Source organism: Microcebus murinus, chromosome 4 (assembly GCF_040939455.1).
Source record: "Microcebus murinus isolate Inina chromosome 4, M.murinus_Inina_mat1.0, whole genome shotgun sequence".
Lineage (NCBI taxonomy): Eukaryota > Metazoa > Chordata > Mammalia > Primates > Cheirogaleidae > Microcebus > Microcebus murinus.
The window spans coordinates 90,899,042-90,918,057 of NC_134107.1; the positions used below are offsets into that span (position 1 = coordinate 90,899,042).

At 37.7% G+C, this 19,016-nt stretch overlaps 1 protein-coding gene across 2 annotated transcripts in view; it reads left to right on the forward strand.

Annotated features, from left to right (window-relative positions):
• Positions 1-19,016, forward strand: part of SIK2 (salt inducible kinase 2) — a 135,452-nt gene that overhangs the window by 93,291 nt on the left and 23,145 nt on the right. For both annotated transcript variants that reach the window (XM_076002501.1, XM_012749552.3), the window contains exons 4-8: positions 820-981; positions 13,962-14,086; positions 14,524-14,647; positions 15,972-16,192; positions 17,529-17,681. In XM_076002501.1, the coding sequence (XP_075858616.1) occupies positions 820-981; positions 13,962-14,086; positions 14,524-14,647; positions 15,972-16,192; positions 17,529-17,681 (785 nt within the window). The remainder of the gene's footprint in view (positions 1-819; positions 982-13,961; positions 14,087-14,523; positions 14,648-15,971; positions 16,193-17,528; positions 17,682-19,016) is intronic.

Below are 19,016 nucleotides of genomic sequence, written 5' to 3' on the forward strand. Positions count from 1 at the left end.
ACAGTTCCTTAGTTAGGAAAATTATCTTAAATAAAAAAAATTTTCAAGTCTTTGTGGTGATCCCTCTCTCCCTCAGAAGATAATTTCAGAGCCCTTTTAGAGCTTCAGATGATACTTGAATGAGTTGTAATGTTTATTTTTATTGAATTCATGTGCACAGTATATGTAGAATTAATATTCAGGTAAACTGCTTTAATGAAGATTATGACATTGCATAAGATAATGTACTTTGCAAAGTATATTTGTCTTTTAGCTTAGTGAAAATGACTGTCATGACAGTGTTTGATTTAGAGAACAAGTCAGCATGTTCTTGGGTGGATCAGAATTATTCCTTCCAACAGAACAGGGTGTGAATTATGTAAGCTACTTCCAGGTACCACATATCTTATGTTAAAAGTAGTTTGTATAATAATTGCATGAAAACAGTATTTCAGAAAAGATATCCTTTGTCTAATAAGATCTCAGCGAATTCACTAATGTTCTCTGTTTTATGTTTTATTTTAAAAGTATGGTTAGGAGCAATACTCAATATATTTTTCAACAAAAAGACAGAGGGAGTGCTTAGACATAAAAATATCATTTTGAGTTGTACTTTGAATATTGTGTGGCTTGCTGTTGTCTGGTCCTGGACTCTCACAATTTATTTGGACTCTAGTGAAATGTGATTGAAATTACTTCTCCAAAGGCAAGAACATATTATTTGAACACTAATCCTTATTCATTTAAAAAAATTTTTTTTGAAGGAAAAAAATTCCTGAATACTAATAGTGGATTTATTTTATTTTGGTGACTAAATCTAAATTCTCTCTTCTTTCATAGACTATCTTGCTAATCATGGCCGGTTAAATGAGTCTGAAGCCAGGCGAAAATTCTGGCAGATTCTGTCTGCTGTTGATTATTGTCATGGTCGGAAGATTGTGCACCGTGACCTCAAGGCTGAAAATCTCCTGCTGGATAACAACATGAATATTAAAATAGCAGGTAACTGGGACACAGCTGGCTCCAACGTGATGAGACGTGAGCCATTGCTCTCGGTCTGCAGAAACAGACCTGCAGGTGCACATTCAGGGGCATTTCCACCTGATAATGTCAGGCTTCCTCAAAGTGTATTTTACACGTTTCCTTAGTTCTGTGTGTAATTAAAAGTAAGGGAAATAAATTCATTATTAATGTACACTGGCAAGGCTACACCTGAGGTCTGATTCGTGTCCAGGTCCCTCGGGAGGGGCTCTGCTGGACGAGGTACATTGGCCTGCATGTGAGAGTGAGTGGAGGGAGGATGGGGCTGGGGGAGCAGTGTGGGTTGCCAGAGCTCTGGCCTGCTCTCCTAATTATGGCTGCTGGCTACAGTCAGAGAAAAGAATGAAGTGATGGAAGTAGAATGAGAAATATTTAGGACACAAAAGCACCTTGCCTTACTCTGATACAATAGGGTTTTGATTAATAACGTGGAAACTAAAGGTAGAGATTATTTTGCTTGTTTTCCTTCTACCCTTTCACAATTACAAAAATGTTTACATGTTAGATTCTGAGTTTCTTAATTCGCATAGTCAAAACTCTCATTCCCTTAATAAATATTTGTGTGTTAGGTACTCTGCTATGCCAAATATGATTTGTGGAAATCATTTCACAACATATATGTATATCAAAATATCACATTATACACATTGAATAAATGTTTTTTTGGTCAATCATGCTTTAATAAAACTAAAAAAATATGGTATAATAGTTGCCATAAAAAATGTATGTACAGGCTATAGTAGGAACATAGGTTAGGGGATATCTACCCAAGGGGACAGTATATCCAAGAAGTCAGGAAAGCTTCACAGAGGAGTTATTTGAATTTAGGCTGAAGAGATGAGTTAGAAACTTGCCAGGAAGACAAACAGAAGTAGGACGTTGCAGGCAGGTAGACAGAGATTGGAATAGTGGGAACTGTAGCTCAATATTGGTTAAATAAAACTCTGCGGATTATGGGGGATTGACACAGGAAGAGCAGGTAGGTAAAGACCAGAATATGAAGAGTCTTGAATGCCGTGTAAAAGATTCTAGAGTTTATTCTGTAGGTAATAGGGAGTCTAGCCTATTGAAAATTTTAGCAGTATATGTAACTTTAACACTTGAAGCTCCATAATATGCTAAAATAAAAAAAAAATAAAGAGATAAAAAAAAAATTTTAGGGCATGGTTGGGCATAAAGTGGAACTGGTTATGGTTAGATTTGCACATTGGAAGTATGTCTCTGGCAGCAAAGTTAAGATAGATAGGAGATGTGGGTGAGATTGAAGATTAATAAGGAATCTAATGCAGTAGCCTAATTAAGAAAATGTGGATCTGAACTAGAGCAGCAGCAGTAGAGGCTGAAGGTGTGGGAGGCAAGCAGATTTATTTTGGTTAGGGTTTTGAAGAAGATAAAGGGCACAGGTTAAAAGCTTAGCAGAGTTACAAGTGGTGGTGTTTTTTTGTTTGTTTGTTTGTTTGTTTGTTTGTTTGTTTGTTTTTAATAGCAGCAGTGCTAAGTGGTGGTGTTTTGTTCTAGGATTGTTAAAGGGGAGCAGGGAGACATCCAGATGGGAGGAGTTGACCAAGAAATTGTTGGTTGACTGGCTAGGTTGGGTACTCAAAGTTAAAAGCCTCTGATTTGTACATTAAACTGATTTGTTTCTGTACCATTTTCTATTAGTTTTTGTCTGGGGCATTTTGGGGAAGCTAAATAATTTTTACTCGTTTTGTTTTAAATGTCAGTATTATATATGTTACAGGATATGTAATGGATTTTCCATTCTGTAGTCTGATTTTATCCTAATGGGATTGCCTGGATAAGAGAAAGTGTTTTTTAAGTTAATTTGTTACACACACACACACACACACACACACACACACACAGCATTGATTTGTTATTTTTGTTGTGAAAATAGGATACACAGAATTGCAATGCTTTCATAGTTTTTTAAATATATGTTCACTTCTTCCATTTATGTTTTTTTCCCCTTTATCTTCTTCTTTTGGCCCATTTGGTCTCTTTCATTTCTCTCCTTTTTGCCAACCTTCTATAATGCACTTCACTGGAATTTTTTGTCTACTGTTCCTTAAAAGCATCAGCTGCCCTAGAAGTGTTTTTTGTTGGGTTGTTGTTTTTTTTTTTTTCTTTCCAGAGAAAGTCCTTTTTCTTCTTTTACAAAGTCCTTAGCTCTGTAGAAAGAAGGGGGAAACCCCTGCATCACTTTCATAGTCCCTTATTACCAAAACAAAAAATTCACAAAAACAATAGGTCAAAGGAGTTCCAGGAGTTTTCTGATGCAGAGAAAAATTAGAGCTGTGACTCATACGCTGTAGAAATTACAAAGCGCTATCACTTAACCTCTCAGAAGAAAATGTCAAAGTAAGACACCAAAAAAACTTATAAACAGAAAACCCAGAATATTGCTTTAAGGTTATAACCAAGCTTTGCCTGGCTGTAGTGTGTCTATTATAATTCTGGCCTAAAATATGGGTGGGTCACATCAGTATTTCTAATGTCATTATGTGACATCTAGGTTTTTGTTTTGTTTTTACTGTTTTTATTTTTGGTTTTGAATATCTAAACTTCAAGGCCTTCGAATTATGTAGAAGATGGGTAAAATGTCAGATTCCTAAAGTTGTTTTCTCTGGTGAAGAGATAGTACAACAACTAACCTTTTTTTTATTTGTGCCTTCACTATTTTCATTGTACTCTGCTAGGTATTTATATGATTTCATCTTCACAGCAACCTTGGGAGCTGCATAGCTTTTGCCAGTTTTTAGATAAGAAAGCTGAAAAGCAAAGAGATTGAATAACTTGATAAGGTGACTCAGATAATAAATAGCAGACCTGGAACTCAAACCTAGGTCTCGCTGACCACAATATCTGTGCTTCTTTCACTACATCATGTTGTAATTTCCAAGTATCATGTGTCAGTTCCTCCTCAAGGGGTGCTCACTAACTGAACTGTGGGTTCCGTCATTCTATATTTATACATTCAGTGTCCCTGCTTCCATTGCTCACAAATGGAGACCCACACGTGCACACACAGTATAGCTAAGCACTCAGATATTTTCTTGCCCACACTTTATCTTCTGCTATCCTCACTACCCTCAACCCCAAATTTTAGTGTTTATTAAACATCTATCTACTCTGGTCCTGAGCTAAGTCCTGGAAATTCACAAATTTCAAGACAAAAAACAGCAATAAAAAACTTAACTCTGTTTTCACCTCAAGGAATTCATCAAGTAAAGAACCAGACCTTTAAGTAAATATAACACAAAAAGTTCATTGTTTTCAAGGCCATGGAGGCTAGGAGAAAGACTAACTCTGCCTGGAAGAATCAGGGAAATTATTAGCTAAAACTTGATTAAGAAGGTATTTATGGTGGGATGGGGGTGGAGGGGCAAGATAGAGAAAGGTAGGCGTAGGGGTCGGGGTGGCTTCTTCAAGCAAATGAATCAGTACGTGCAAAAGCAGAGAGGCCAGAGAGAACCTGGAATGTTGGGATGCAGGTCTTAGCCAGTACCATGTAAATGCCAGTGAGGAATGATAGGAAAAGAGCCTAGACAGGTGAGCAGGGGCCAGGTCATGAAGGATTCCACATGCCATATGAAGTTTAGGTGTGTTCCAATGTCTTTAAAGAATTTCTCCAGGATATTTTTTTATTCATAGATTTCATAACTTTTTGATGGCTCTGCTTTCTTTTAAGAACACTTTCTGATCTCTTTGAGAATTCTTGAATTTTAAAGAAATCGAACATGTGGGAAAGATGAGGCTCCATGAAAAGAAATTGCAAGGACCCAGAATAAAATATAAAATTGTCCCCTTAAATTATATATTTTTTATGTTGCTTTTACTGATAAAGATCTCTACTTTCTAAATAAGATGAATAAATGAACTGTTTTAGCCATCTTGTATGTTGAAATTGAAAAGAAGCACAAACCAAAATGAGGTTTAAATATTAAATATTTTCATATTTATCTGTGTTATAAGACAGAAAGCGGAGTGTAAGTATCAGACATGGTTCATTTTAATAAATACAGAAACATGGCTTTGAGACCAGCTTCCAGTTTATGTTCCCCCAGTGGGTCAAACCTAATAAGCCATATAGTTTCACCCACACCTGTGTGTGCCCATTGCCTCAATCGTGGGACCTCCCACCTTTGTAAAATATGAGCACTGGGACATTCATAGTAAGAAGCTGAATGCAAAACAATATTGGTTTTCAGTAAATTTAGTAATTACAGTACTATTTCTCCTAGCTAATTTGTCTCTGGTTATTCAGGCATTAAGTTGAGAATAAATAGGCTAGGCACGGTGGCTCACGCCTGTAATCCTAGCCCTCTGGAAGGCTGAGGCGGGCGGATAGCTCAAGGTTGAGAGTTCGAAACCAGCCTGAGCCCAAGAGCAAGACCCCATCTCTACTAAAAATAGAAAGAAATTAATTGGCCAACTAAAATATATATAGAAAAAATTAGCTGGGCATGGTGGCACATGCCTATAGTCCCAGCTACTCGGGAGGCTGAGGCAGGAGGATCGCTGGAGCCCAGGTGTTTGAGGTTGCTGTGAGCTAGGCTGATGCCACGGCACTCTAACCCAGGCAACAGAGTGAGACTCTGTCTCAAAAAAAAAAAAAAAAAAAAAGTTGAGACTGAATAGATGAATAACATTTAGTTTTATTCTCCAACTTTCCCAGTCTGAAATGTTCATAATAAATACTTAGATAAGGATTAAAATGTATGAATTACTTGGAGGAAGTTTTCAGAAAATAATCACAATTCAAACAGGGAGAGTGCTGAATTTGGTAACAGTGCTGGTGCAATTTCTGGCTATGCCACTTAGAAGCTGTGACCTTGAGCTGATGATTTAACTTCTCTAGACCCAGGGTTCCATATCTATTAAATAGAGATTAATCTGTTTTTCAGGAAGAGATCGTGGGATTATTGATAATGCTAGACATAGGTTGGCAATACAGGTAAGTGGTACAGGGTAGTAGGTAAGAGTATGGGCTCTAGAGCTAGGAAACCCGGGTTTGAATCCTGGCTCTGACATTTACTAGCTTTGTGTCTTGGGCACATTTCCTGACCCCTCTGTTCTCAGTTTCCTTATCTGGAAAGAAGAGTGATAGAAGTTCATATCTCATAGTGGTTATTTATTACTTGAGTTAATATTTGCAGAGCACTTAGAACAATGCCTCTCTAGTACTGTTTAAGTGTTTGTTAAATAATTTGTTAATTAAAGCTCCTGGCACCATGTAAACACTCAATAAAAGGTAACTATTATTTATATCCAATGTATAATTGATTGCATGTGAAAACAAAGCTTTACTAATACAAATCTTAAAGAAGCAAGGAAAATTTATCACATATTCTAAATTGTCTCTGATACAAATTAATTTTTTTCTGAGAGAGACCTTAAATGTAATTAGTATTATGTAATTAGCCTGATTAATCTGACCTATGCATCATAAGTCACTTGTCTTAGCCCAAAAGGAATGAATGCTTCCTTTCTAATTTGATACAGTGGTCAATCGTCTGTCATCATTGCTTCTAATATCCTTCCTACTTACCAGACCTTGAAACAAGGTTTCTGGATATATGATTCCAGTTTTGTGCCCTAGAACTAAAAAGGGGTGGGAGAGGCAAAGATAGGTTTTATTGGAAAAATAATTATTGAAAGCCTTCCATTTGTTATCCTCCTGCCACTAACATTATATAAAATGTAAAAAGAGCTTTTACATCAGCAAGTGCAATGAAAACTTTGCCGGTATCCTTCAGTCCTACTTAGCACCACCAGCACATTAAGCCTGGAATATGGAAGGTAGCTGAAAGGGCTTAGTTTGATTTTGTTTTCCCCATCTTAGGCTCCCTTTCCCCCTCCTGTTCATCTCCCTTCCCCCTCTCCCCACTTACTTCGTTTAGACTAAGGAAGATCATGTATTTGCTTCTTAGCTCATTGAACTCTCTGATTGGACGAATAGATGTCTCACACTGGTCAGCAGGATCACATTTCACCTCAACTGTGGTGGTGGTTCCCTTGCCTTCCTGTCAGATAGGGAGAATGACTGATGTTTGGAAATGAACTATGCAACTGGCCTTTTCTTGCTGGTGGGCAACAAAGTATGCATTGATGTCAGTGTCTGACTGATCTGTATGCAGTTTGTGCAATGGGTCAGTTTCTTCTCTGTCACTCTTCTACCTTTCATTTGTCAGCTTTCATGTCCTCATAATTGTCTTCTTCACTCCTATTACAATAATCACAAAGGATGTGTAACTCTTCATAGAGGTTGGATAGCCGAATTCTGCTGGTAATTTTAGAAATGAGGATAAATTTAACCCTAAAGCCATCTGCTGCTCTGTAGGAGGATTTTTTAAATTATAAATTAGACATTATAACACACTGCTGGAGATTAAAATTGCTTTGGTTGTGTTGATTCCTAGAAATCATTTATTTTTTCTTTGCTCAAAAACTGGTTTTCTCTTTTTTTCCCCCACCAACAATGTATGAGAATGTTCTTTTAATATTCCCAACAGTGTAAGGAGTTCATTCTTAAAATAATTTCCAGTTATATAAAGTTACAGCTATTTAACTCGCATTTCCCTGACCATTGGAAAATATTACCGTTTCTTCTGAGTCTAGATCTTTTTACTGTGTTCCTCTGTTATCTATGAAGAGTGGGTTTCAGTGTTTGCTTTTTTCCTTTTTAAAAAAAATGACTTAGTTTACCTAATGATTTCTCCTATTTTTAGTCTTTATGTCATTTAAATACAAATCCTGAAAGTATTTAGTGATTATAATCATTGTGCAACAGCAAACACTGACATCATTTAACATCTTCTGTACCTTTTTCACAGCCCCTATTTTATTCCATTTTCTGGCTACTCAGAGAGTGGTGTAGGTACCAGCAGCGTGAGCATCACTTCAGAACTTGTTAGAAACGCAGAATCTCAGGCCCAAGCCTAGTCCTATGGAATAAGAATCTACATTTTAGCAATTTTCTCAGGTGACTTATATGCATGTTAATGTTGGAACTATTTCATTCCAACAAACAACAGAATTCTCTATATTGCACTTGGTTCCCATTAGACAGTAATCTTCAGGGTCAGCTTACTTCTGTGCAAGGCACTATTATTCCTAAAACATTGTCCCTTTGCTAAGTATGTTTGGGCACTGATAATTTATGTAATTTAGTGATAACAGTAAAGATAGTTTTTATTATCAGGAAGACATAGGTCAGTCAGTCAACTTTCAAAATATGGAAAAGAAAACAGTAGCAGTTCTAGTACTGTATTCAGATATATCCATGGTCTGTTACTGGTTAGTTAGATAAGAGACAGAGGACTCAGCTTTTAAGGACTAGTTGATTTTCATGGGAGTCAGTAACTGATCTATAGTAAAAGACTCTATCCCAAATCCTATTTTGTATACACATTTCAAGCCTCATAGAACCCAGGCAAGAGAATATGAATATATTAAGCAATCTCAAAAATTTTATTAGAGTAAAAGCTTGGGGTACATGCCTTAGTGTTGTGGGGATAGAAGCATGTATCATCTTCACATGAAAAGGACAAGATGTGTCTATTTAGCACATCATGCATTCTTAAAATGAATATAGATTCCTAAAATAAATACAGGTGTATATTTCTGACATTTACTCTAAACATCCTAATTATTCCCATCCACTTCTTAAGGATGCTGTTAACATAGTTTCTAATATTATAGAGAAGAGAAAGCCTTCTCCAACTCCTGCTGGCACAGGGATAAATTGGAAAATCGCTCATCTCTATTTTTTCCCTGGGTTTTGACAGCTTTCTGTAAATCCAGTTTTAAGTTGGATTACACTTCTGACTGGTGGTGTCCTTGGAACATCTATGATTATTGATTATAGTGAAGAAGAAAAAAAAAAAAACACCTGGCTCCGAGTTCAAAGGACCTGCATTTGAGGACTGGCTAAGTCACTTGCAGCTGTAGGTACTTCAAGTCAATGAGCACATGTAGGACCTAGGCTTGGTTTCTAAATGCCATTCTTCAGTAAAAGGAACCAGAGCTCCTAGGAGAAGCAGTTGAGTCAAGACTGGGGCAGGGAAAATACAAGATAAGCCTGGAACATCTGGGGCCAAAAGATGAGGAAATGCATAAAATAAAATAAAATTAAATAAATAAAAAAATAATTAAAATAAAATAAAATAGGGCATGTTGAAAAGACACAGGAGCCAGTATGAATTATCTCCTAATGGCCAAAGCTGAAACTGAGCATCAAAATAAGTAACAGTAGTATTGAATTATAACTTTAAGAATAAAATAAATATTCATGATAATATGTAATATAGCACTATAATAAATAAATAAATAAAGGGTAGAGAAGGTACAGCTCTTCCTTAGAGATGAATTGTAACTAATGATGCGATGGATTTGTTAATTAGCAAGATTTAGTCATTCTACAATGTTAAACATATATTTATCACATTGTGCCTGTAAATATTTAATATATTAATATATATTATTATTTGTTATTGAAAAATAAAATTTAGGTAAAATAAATGTAGAAGGAATGGGGAAAATGAAAACTCACCATTAGAGTACCACAGTGGTTGCTGCAATCAAGATCTACCAGCAAACGCTAAAGCTAGTGGGTGAATATTCAAGAGAAAACAAAATATATATAGTCCCAATGGATCTTCTCTAAAATATTTATCAATTACAAAAGGAAAGATAGTGACTTTACAGTGATGAAACCCAACAGACCCCATCTTAATCAAGTGTTTATGGTAAACCTCACCAGTAATTACACATAACACCGTACACCGCCTGACATGATGGACTGAGATGAGCACGAGCTCTGTGATGCTCTTCCCAAAAAGTCATACCCTTAATCTAATCATGAGGTGACACAAAACAGACCCAAGTTGAAGGACAGTCAAACAAAATATTTAGTATTCTTCAAGGTCAGGAAAGACTGTGAAGAACTGTCACAAAAATTGGAGAAGACTAAGGAGGCATGACATTAAATGCAAGGTAGAATCCTGAACTGAAAAGGGATGGTAGTGAAAAAACTAGTGAAATCTTAATAAAGTCTGTAGTTTAGTTAGAAGTATTGAATCGATGTTTTGATAATTGAATCTTGGTTTTGATAATTGTACTATAATTATGTAAAATGGTAACATTAGGGGAAGCTGGGTGAAGGGTATATATATATATCACTTTATTATTGCAACTCTTCTGTAAATCTTAAAGTATTTCAAAATTGCAAGTTAAAAAAAAAAAGTGAATCCAACATTGTATGGCATAAGTTTTATGACAGAAAAACAGCAAGCAAAATGTCTGAGGAACATAGCAGCCAGAGTTCTAGGTATTAACTTGCAGATCAGAGAATTAGCAAAAATATTAAACTAGAAAGATGTTTGCTTTCCAGCAAGGCCAGGGTGGATCTGAGTCTAGCAGACAGGGGAGTGCCCACGTGATTGTTTTCATAATGCTTTCTAAAAGTCAGGTGATAATGGGGGGGGGTCTTTCATTATTCTGTGTTGTTGTGAGATTCTGTTCTGTGTTTGCTCAGTGGTTTGCACATTATTGACACCTGCGTTGCATACAGATGTTAAATGAAGAGATGAGTGAATTTGGTTAGTATGATGAAACACGAATATAGTGCATTTTATTTGAATAAATGACAAGAGGAAACAAATCCAGCAGCTTCTTATTTCATCCTTCTTGCTCACCCCTCATTTCACTATATGCATTTAGGCAGAAAGCTATAGACCGTGAATGAAGCCAATTACTCAGATTCCTCTAAAGAAATAAAAAGCCTTTTATTTTTAAGTACCTCTCATTGCCACTTCTTAAGCCTGGCAATTATTAACTTGTTCAAAAATAGCTACTTACCCCTGTGCCAGGAAGGACATAAAGGTGGTGGTTAACAGTGAGGGCTTTATCATCAAACTTGGTTTCTATTCTAGTTTTGCAACTAACTAGCTGTATAACCTCTGGCAAGGTACTTAACTTTCTATGCTCACTTTTTCCAAAAATAAGGATACCTCATAGGGTTATTAAGAAGAAATTATCTTTGGAGAGCTTAGATCAGCTCCTGGCACATAATGAAGCACTTTTATAAGAGATAAGAATGACATATTCATTTAGCAAAATCTTTATCAATCAGTTATTGTCTGCAGACAGCATATTAAGGGCTAGAAGTACAGACTGTCATTCCCCCATTCTCTACTCTCAAGGAGTGTAGTCTGATGAGGAAGACAGATAAGTAAAATAATAGTAGCAACAGTAGCTTCCATTTATTGAGTACCTACTATGTTTCAGTAGCATTATCTATATTGTACTTATATCAATACTCAAAACAACTTTATGAAGTATACTGTCCCCATTTTGCAAATGAGGAAACCAAGGGTCCAAGAAGTTAAATAATTTGATCAAGATTACATAGCTAAGTAGAAGACCTAGGATTTGATTCCAGATCTGCCTGACTCCAAAGTCTTCCTTATGTTTTTATTCATCAGATGATTACAAATACAATGTTTGAAGTGCTTTGACGAGGTTATAGAAGACCTCTGCATATGTGACGTTGTAATAGCTTAGTGAGCCTGATTGTCTTTTGGTGTTTCTTTTAATGTTTCTAGACCTAAGTTCTTATTTTACTCAGTTACCTGCAGAAAATAGAAGTAAACAGGTGCTTAGTACACCCTTCTTGTAAGTGTGAACAGGAAGCTTTCTTTGTGCTAAGTCTGTAAAGCTGAGGCTGAAACTAGCCTACTGCAGACCTGGTGAACTTTCCTAGCTCTTGCTTTCTTGCCTGTGAAGTGACCAATGAGAACCTAAGGCGACAAAGAAGCCAGGCCACCTTCCTGACAGGCCTCTGTCACTCCTTTGAGTTCATTTCACCAGGGTATGAGAAAGTTTAGAGTGAAATGGCTCTATCAGAGCTCTTTGAGACATTAAAACTTAACAATGCTATCTGCAGAGTATTTATTGTGGTTTAAAGTGTGGCTATTACTGTACCTAAGATCTCCAAACACACAGAGAAATTAAAATTTTTCTCTTTAAACTTGATTTGGACATCCCATCCTTGACTCATGTGACAGTATGGATTTTGTAGAAAATTGGAAACATATATCAGATGGGGATGTGATGTGATAGGAGTGGTTAGTCACAGAGATGGAATTGAGAAGCTAAGGCCTTTCTGATGGTCATTTTGGAAAGTGGACTATGGGACTGGAGAGAACGTCTCCCTGGCACCCGCTTTGCCTCATGCTCCCGGATGCCAACCACAGTCTTGTTCACCAGGGTTAGGCTCTGTCTGAGACCCTTTCCCCAGATGCACCCTCTTTCCTCTTCTGAACCCTTAGGCTCCCTCTACACTTTTTCTACCCCTCCTATCTATTTTCTTGGGACCTTTTTCTTTGAAAGGCAATAGTAGGTAATAATGGTTTCACAGAAAGAAAAGAGAGCTGGTATTTCACATCTGCCATGCTCTAAGCATTTTATATGGTGACACTCATTCCTCATGGCATCCTATCTGGGTAGGTGGATTATCCCTACATTTATAGATATGGAAACTAAGGTTTAGGGAAGTTAAATAACTTCCCTAGAGGGCTTAAAGCTAAAAAGTGGCAAAACTGGGAATCAGCTCTAGTTCTCCTAACTTCATAGCCTGTACTCGTCCATGAAGCTGTGGTGATAGGGATTGTCACTATTACTACCATTATTGCTGCCTGCCACCAGTTGTTACTTATTGATTTAAGAGAATGCTTCGCCTAAGGTGCAGACGTATGCATAATCTCAAGGTGTGAATAGAGTATGTGTGTTTATGTTAATACGTTGGACCCTCACAACAATGTGCTGACTAGGTATATTTATTATTTCAACTTTACAGATGGGGAAACTAAGACTCCAAAGTCACAAACCCAGTCAGTCTGGCAATGGAGACTCCTCCAGCCCCCTTTGGGGCATCTCTTAAAGCTCACTCTGCATGCAGTGCTGTGTGCCAGCTGGGTGTAGAGCCACTTCCTGTCACTGAGGCATGTTCTTCAGTCAGGAGTATGTAACAACAACACAAGGCAGCATGGGTACAACTTACAAAATCATAGGAATTTGTTTCTTCAGTAAGAACATGAGACTGTGTAAAGGCATAACAAAAGGGTATAAGCTTGCATTTATACCAAAGCTCACTGAATTTTTTTCATGCATATTAAAGGCATCTGAGTATAGCATTTCCGGAGTATGTTCTATGCATCAGAGCTGTAGATTGAATATGACTAAGGTTATAAGGGGAAGGCCATTAACTGTTTTCAAGGATAATGCCACTGTATTCCATAAATGAGTAAATAAGTCACGGTGATAGGTGGCCTGTGGCTGGGCCATATAGCCATCATATGTTAATAAGCTGTTCAGATGAGCATCTGCCTAAAAGAGGATGTATGGACCAACCCAGAGTTTTTACTTAGGAAACACTGTATTCGGTTGCCTTGCTACCTTGGGGGAGGCTATAAGAGCAGCCAGTCACTTGGTTGTGTTTACGTGAATATCTTAGAGTTAGTTTTACTCATTTGTAGCTTTCTGTATAGACCATATAAGATGAAGAGCTCTTCATCAATCAATTATTGGGTAATTGAAATTCTAAGATTATGGAATTCAAGTTAGTTCTCCACACCAATGGATTTTCTTTCAGCCTTAAAAATACATGATTTAAAGTCTCTTTCCAATCTCTTACTCTCTTTGAGAAGGAAACTTGATTCACTTATGCATCCATTCAGCAGTATTTATTGAGTACTTACTATTTGCTAGTCATAAATGACTAAGTGCTAGAGAACCATCACAAAATAGATATCATCCCAGCCCTCACAGAGTGAATAGTAGTAATTTTGTTAATATAGCACATTGTAAGATTTATTACAGAGAAATGTAGTATAGTTTGAGAGCATAGATGAAAGTAACATTTATTTCCATCCCAATAGATTTCGGTTTTGGAAATTTCTTTAAAAGTGGTGAACTACTGGCAACGTGGTGTGGCAGCCCCCCATATGCAGCCCCAGAAGTCTTTGAAGGGCAGCAGTATGAAGGACCACAGCTGGATATTTGGGTATTGCTTTGCTTTGCTGTGTTGTTAAATGCGCCTATAATGATAAGACTTGGTACTTTGGCCCATCTTAGAACCTCCTGGTACTTAGCACATAAGCAGTATTTCCTATTTTCCCCATCTGCCAGACTAGTATTAGAGAATCCTGAAATGGATCCCTAGGAAAGAATTTCTAGGGACAAGTATTATCATCCTGATAACAGCAATAATTTAAAGTTTAGTCATCAAAGTGATCAAATTCAGATGTTTTGGTATCTTTTATAAGACTTCTTACAATAGTCAGGGTTTCAGATATTTTTTCAAATTCTGAGAAAATAATAAATTCAGACAAGAATTTTTCAGTCCTTATGATTTTAAGAGCCCTGGGGATGTTTAGGAGAAGAGTGTTTGAAGTTCTCGGTAGAAAAGTGACTACATGACTGCATCATTTTCTTCCCTAGAGTATGGGAGTCGTTCTTTACGTCCTTGTCTGTGGAGCTCTGCCTTTTGATGGACCAACTCTTCCGATTTTGAGGCAGAGGGTTTTGGAAGGAAGATTCCGGATTCCATATTTCATGTCAGAAGGTAACAAGCTGTTCATCTTACTAAAGGTGCTTTATAGTATTTGTGCTGCAAATCAAATGCCCAGGCAAAAGCTTCCCTCTCAGAGAGTTTGGATGCCAAATAAAGTGAGTCATTTAAAAAGCTATAGAAATAAGCAACCCCCTCTTTGTAGGTGAGACAAGTTCCAGCCTTTCCTGCTTGTAACTGAATACAGAACATTTCCCAGATTAAGAGCAGCAAGCCTTCCCATTCACTCTGGGTCTATAAATGTCTCAGGTTTATTTTAGACGTACTGAAGCACTTTATAGATACAGATTTACTACATTTTACTCTAAGTATGAAATGAATTTAGTAAAATTGAAAAATTTTTAATTAGATTAAAACCCAACTGGCAAAGCTCTGCTGAATTAACATGAAATGCCATAATCCCTGCCCGTCTTGAGCTGTTACATTAGGTAGTAGTTAAGTTTACTTTTTAATTTCATTTTGGTTATTAATCTTAATTTTTTTGTTCCTACTAACAATGGAAATAATGCTTTTAGTAGCAAAGAGCATGGACTCTGGAGCCAGACTAACAGACTGCTGGTTGGAATCCTGAGTCCACCACTGACTGGCTGTATGACCTTGGCACTTGTATCTCCTCTCTGTGCTTCAATTTCCTCATCTATACCACAGAAATAACAGTTGTTCCTCTCTGAAGGGTGTTGTGAGGATTAATTAAATTAATCTGTATAAAGCACTTAGCAGGGTGCCTGGCATTAGTGGCTGCTGTAAATTTAGTTTATGTGGGCGTGGTGAAGAATATCACATCAGCTCAGGGAATAATCTAGTGCTCAAAGTTGCAGCAGTGCCATTTTCTTGGTGTAATCAAGAAGTATATAATATTTCACATAGTTTTTCTCATCTGCACTGAATGTGAAGAAAAGCAACAGCCCATTGGAGACCTCTCTGCCTCACTTGCATAGCCTTAGTGTATCAGCCTTAGATGTGACTGAGGATCAATTTATCATTTGCTTGTTCTAGGAATGAGGCTTGTTTCTTTTCTTTAGTTGAAATCTAAGTCCGTGTCTAGATATTTTCAGTTTGGAAATTCAGTAGAAAGATTTCACTGAGCACAGAATCTGATAGACCTACAGCCTCCTGTTTTTCTTAAATATTCATTGGTTCACCAGGTGAACTTGACAAATGTCAGTAAGCTTCATGTATTCATTTATTCATTTGACCTTCTGCTTTCCAGTGGAGGATACAACGATTAACACTGTTGTACAAAGTCATGTGAGTCAAGCAGATAACACTAAAGTGCAAGGTGATTTGTGTGACTTTTGTAACATTGTGGTTTCTATAGATTGTGAGCACCTTATTCGAAGGATGTTGGTCCTAGACCCTTGCAAACGGCTAACCATAGCTCAAATCAAGGAGCATAAATGGATGCTCATCGAAGTTCCTGTACAGAGACCTGTTCTCTATCCACAAGAGCAAGAAAATGAGCCATCGATCGGGGAGTTTAATGAACAGGTTCTGCGATTGATGCACAGCCTTGGAATAGATCAGCAGAAAACCATTGAGGTAAAGCCATCAGAGATTTGACTAAAGATATTTCAGGATTCTACTGCACTTAGTTACTTGAAATTTCATGCTCACACCTGTCATCCTACTCTTTTAGCACATCTGTTCCCAGCACCTAGGCATACTATTCAAGTGTTCCCTGGTGATTACATCAGACTCTATTTATAGTTGCTTTTATTCAATGTCTAAATTCCTTTCTTTGCCCCATCCACCAAAAAATTCAAGAGGAAGCATTTGTAGAAGATTCAGAAAAGGCAAAGATGGAAGCTTTAGCAAATAAAAGTTAGAAAGTTTTTCCAAGATGAAGCATGAAGTTTTACTTGGGAATTTTTTTTATTTCTATCCTCTAATAGTAGGTATACTTATGGGATACATATTTTTAATAACTCCACAATAGTAAAAAACAGTTCTTTTAAAGAGGAAGCATAACAAGAAAGAATATCAAATGCCCCCTTGTTTGCTGTGAAAGACTGTGCTGCCTTTTCCCTCATTGTAGCCGTGGGTGAAACCAAACTGACTTCCCTGCTTTGCACGTCGTGCACTCAGTGACGTTTTTCTGCACTGTCCATGAAGTAGATCCCCAAGGGCAGCTGTGAGTGCCATTCCACTGGCCTGTGATTGTTGCTGAGAGTATTCTGCATCCTGCACAGCACCTCTGCACACTGTCAGGTGGAATTAGAAGCCAAAGGAGCAGTTGTTTCCCTGTTCCCTTAGTATCCTGGGAAAGCTGGCAGGCTAGAGATGTGAAAATTTGGGAAGCAACTGTATTTTCAAGGTTTCAAGAGGGTGGGACTGCAAAAACAAGAGGAAAAAATTACCTAAGAACGGAGGCATAGTGTCTCTCAATTTAGCATCCAGATGTCATTCGCCAGCCCAAAATAATCACCAGAAAGTTCCCCAAAGACTTTAATCATTCACTTCAGAGTTTTCAATGGTTTGGACTGGTGTGGAAGCCATGGAATTAGAGCCCCAGGCTCAGGTTGCTAACTGAGCTTACACCGTGGTTACAGCTATGAGATGGGACCACATGGCAGCATTGGGGAATGTCTATATGAGACCAGGATGGCATTTTCCCTGACTGCAGAAAAATAAATGGATCCTGTTAATGTAGAAGGGCCAAGCAATTCATTTAAATCACCTTTTAGATCATTAATACTAAAGACTTGAAAATTTTCTGCCTTCCAGTCTAAATTCTGGAACAGCTTTCATGTTGAGGCACACTTTGTCAATCTACTTTAAGAACAGATGATTTCCTTTCTCTTTTTTTTAAGAAAGGTATAGACCATTAAATTGGTTTTTATAGTTCTCTGCCTTCAGCACTTGTTTTCTCTTTCAGTCCTTGCAGAACAAGAGCTATAACCACTTTGCTGCCATTTATTTCTTGTTGGTGGAGCGCCTAAAATCACACAGGAGCAGTTTTCCAGTGGAGCAGAGACTTGATGGCCGCCAGCGCCGGCCTAGCTCCATCGCTGAACAAACAGTTGCCAAGGTAACGCCCCCTTAGCCGATAGTGTTATCTGTGCACGCGCCTGTTCACATGTTTGACACATTTTTCATCTTGCAGTACAAAGAGTTAGGCTTTCATCCTCTACACTGTCTTTCTGTAAAGTTTGTTTCTCTGTCATTCACTAGATTCTCAAATGTTTTAGCACCTTCCTATTTTTAAGGATTAACTTTATTTCAAGCAGTTTTTTTTTTTTTTTTTTTTTTTTTTTTTTTTTTTTGAGACAGAGTCTCGCTTTGTTGTCCAGGCTAGAGTGAGTGCCGTGGCGTCAGCCTAGCTCACAGCAACCTCAAACTCCTGGGCTCGAGTGATCCTACTGCCTCAGCCTCCCAGGTAGCTGGGACTACAGGCATGCGCCACCATGCCCGGCTAATTTTTTATATATATATATCAGTTGGCCAATTAATTTCTTTCTATTTATAGTAGAGACGGGGTCTCGCTCTTGCTCAGGCTGGTTTTGAACTCCTGACCTTGAGCAATCCGCCCGCTTCGGCCTCCCAAGAGCTAGGATTACAGGCGTGAGCCACAGCGCCCGGCCTCAAGCAGTTTTTTTTTTTAAAGAGATGCTTCATTTTTTAATCATTCACTTATGTTGAGAATTACTGTAACTAGCCTATACATGTAGTTTCATTTAACAACTCTTTATTGCAGATTTACCATGTGCAAGCTTCTATTATTAGGTACTATCAGGGATGGGATATGTAAAATGCAGTCATTACCCTCAGAGACATTACACTATGGAAGTAAAATAAGACAAGATCATACATAACTGTCACTCAACAGAGAGAAAGATGAGCGCTGTAGAAAAGCTAAGGACAAGGGAGAGAGAGGCACATCTGAAGGGGAAAGGCTTTGTGGGAGAGATGGCATAGAAGACCAATCTTCGCAGACGTGTAGGACTTTGTTAGGGAGAGGCAGTGGTTGAAGGCATCCTAGGGAGGCAGAAGGGGCAGCACAGATGAGAGAAGTACTCATGTGGGCCAGTGGGGGCCTTATTCTCATTAATTCACCTGAATTGAAGTATAGGCAAATGACAAAGTGGGAATTATAAACTGAAGCCAGACTGTGAAGAGCTTTGAATGCCAAGGTAAAGACTTTATTTATAATTCAGGAAGCAATAAGGAACTACTGCAGGCTGCTAAACAGAAAAATGATACAATTATATCCATGCTTTAAGCCAATTAACCTGGTAGCATTGGGAAGAATGGGTTGGATAGGGAAGAGAAGAAATTTTGAGAGAACAGTTAGGAGATTATGGTAGTTGATATGAGAAATACTGAAGGCTTAAACTAATATGGTGCTGGTGGGGGCAGAAAGGAA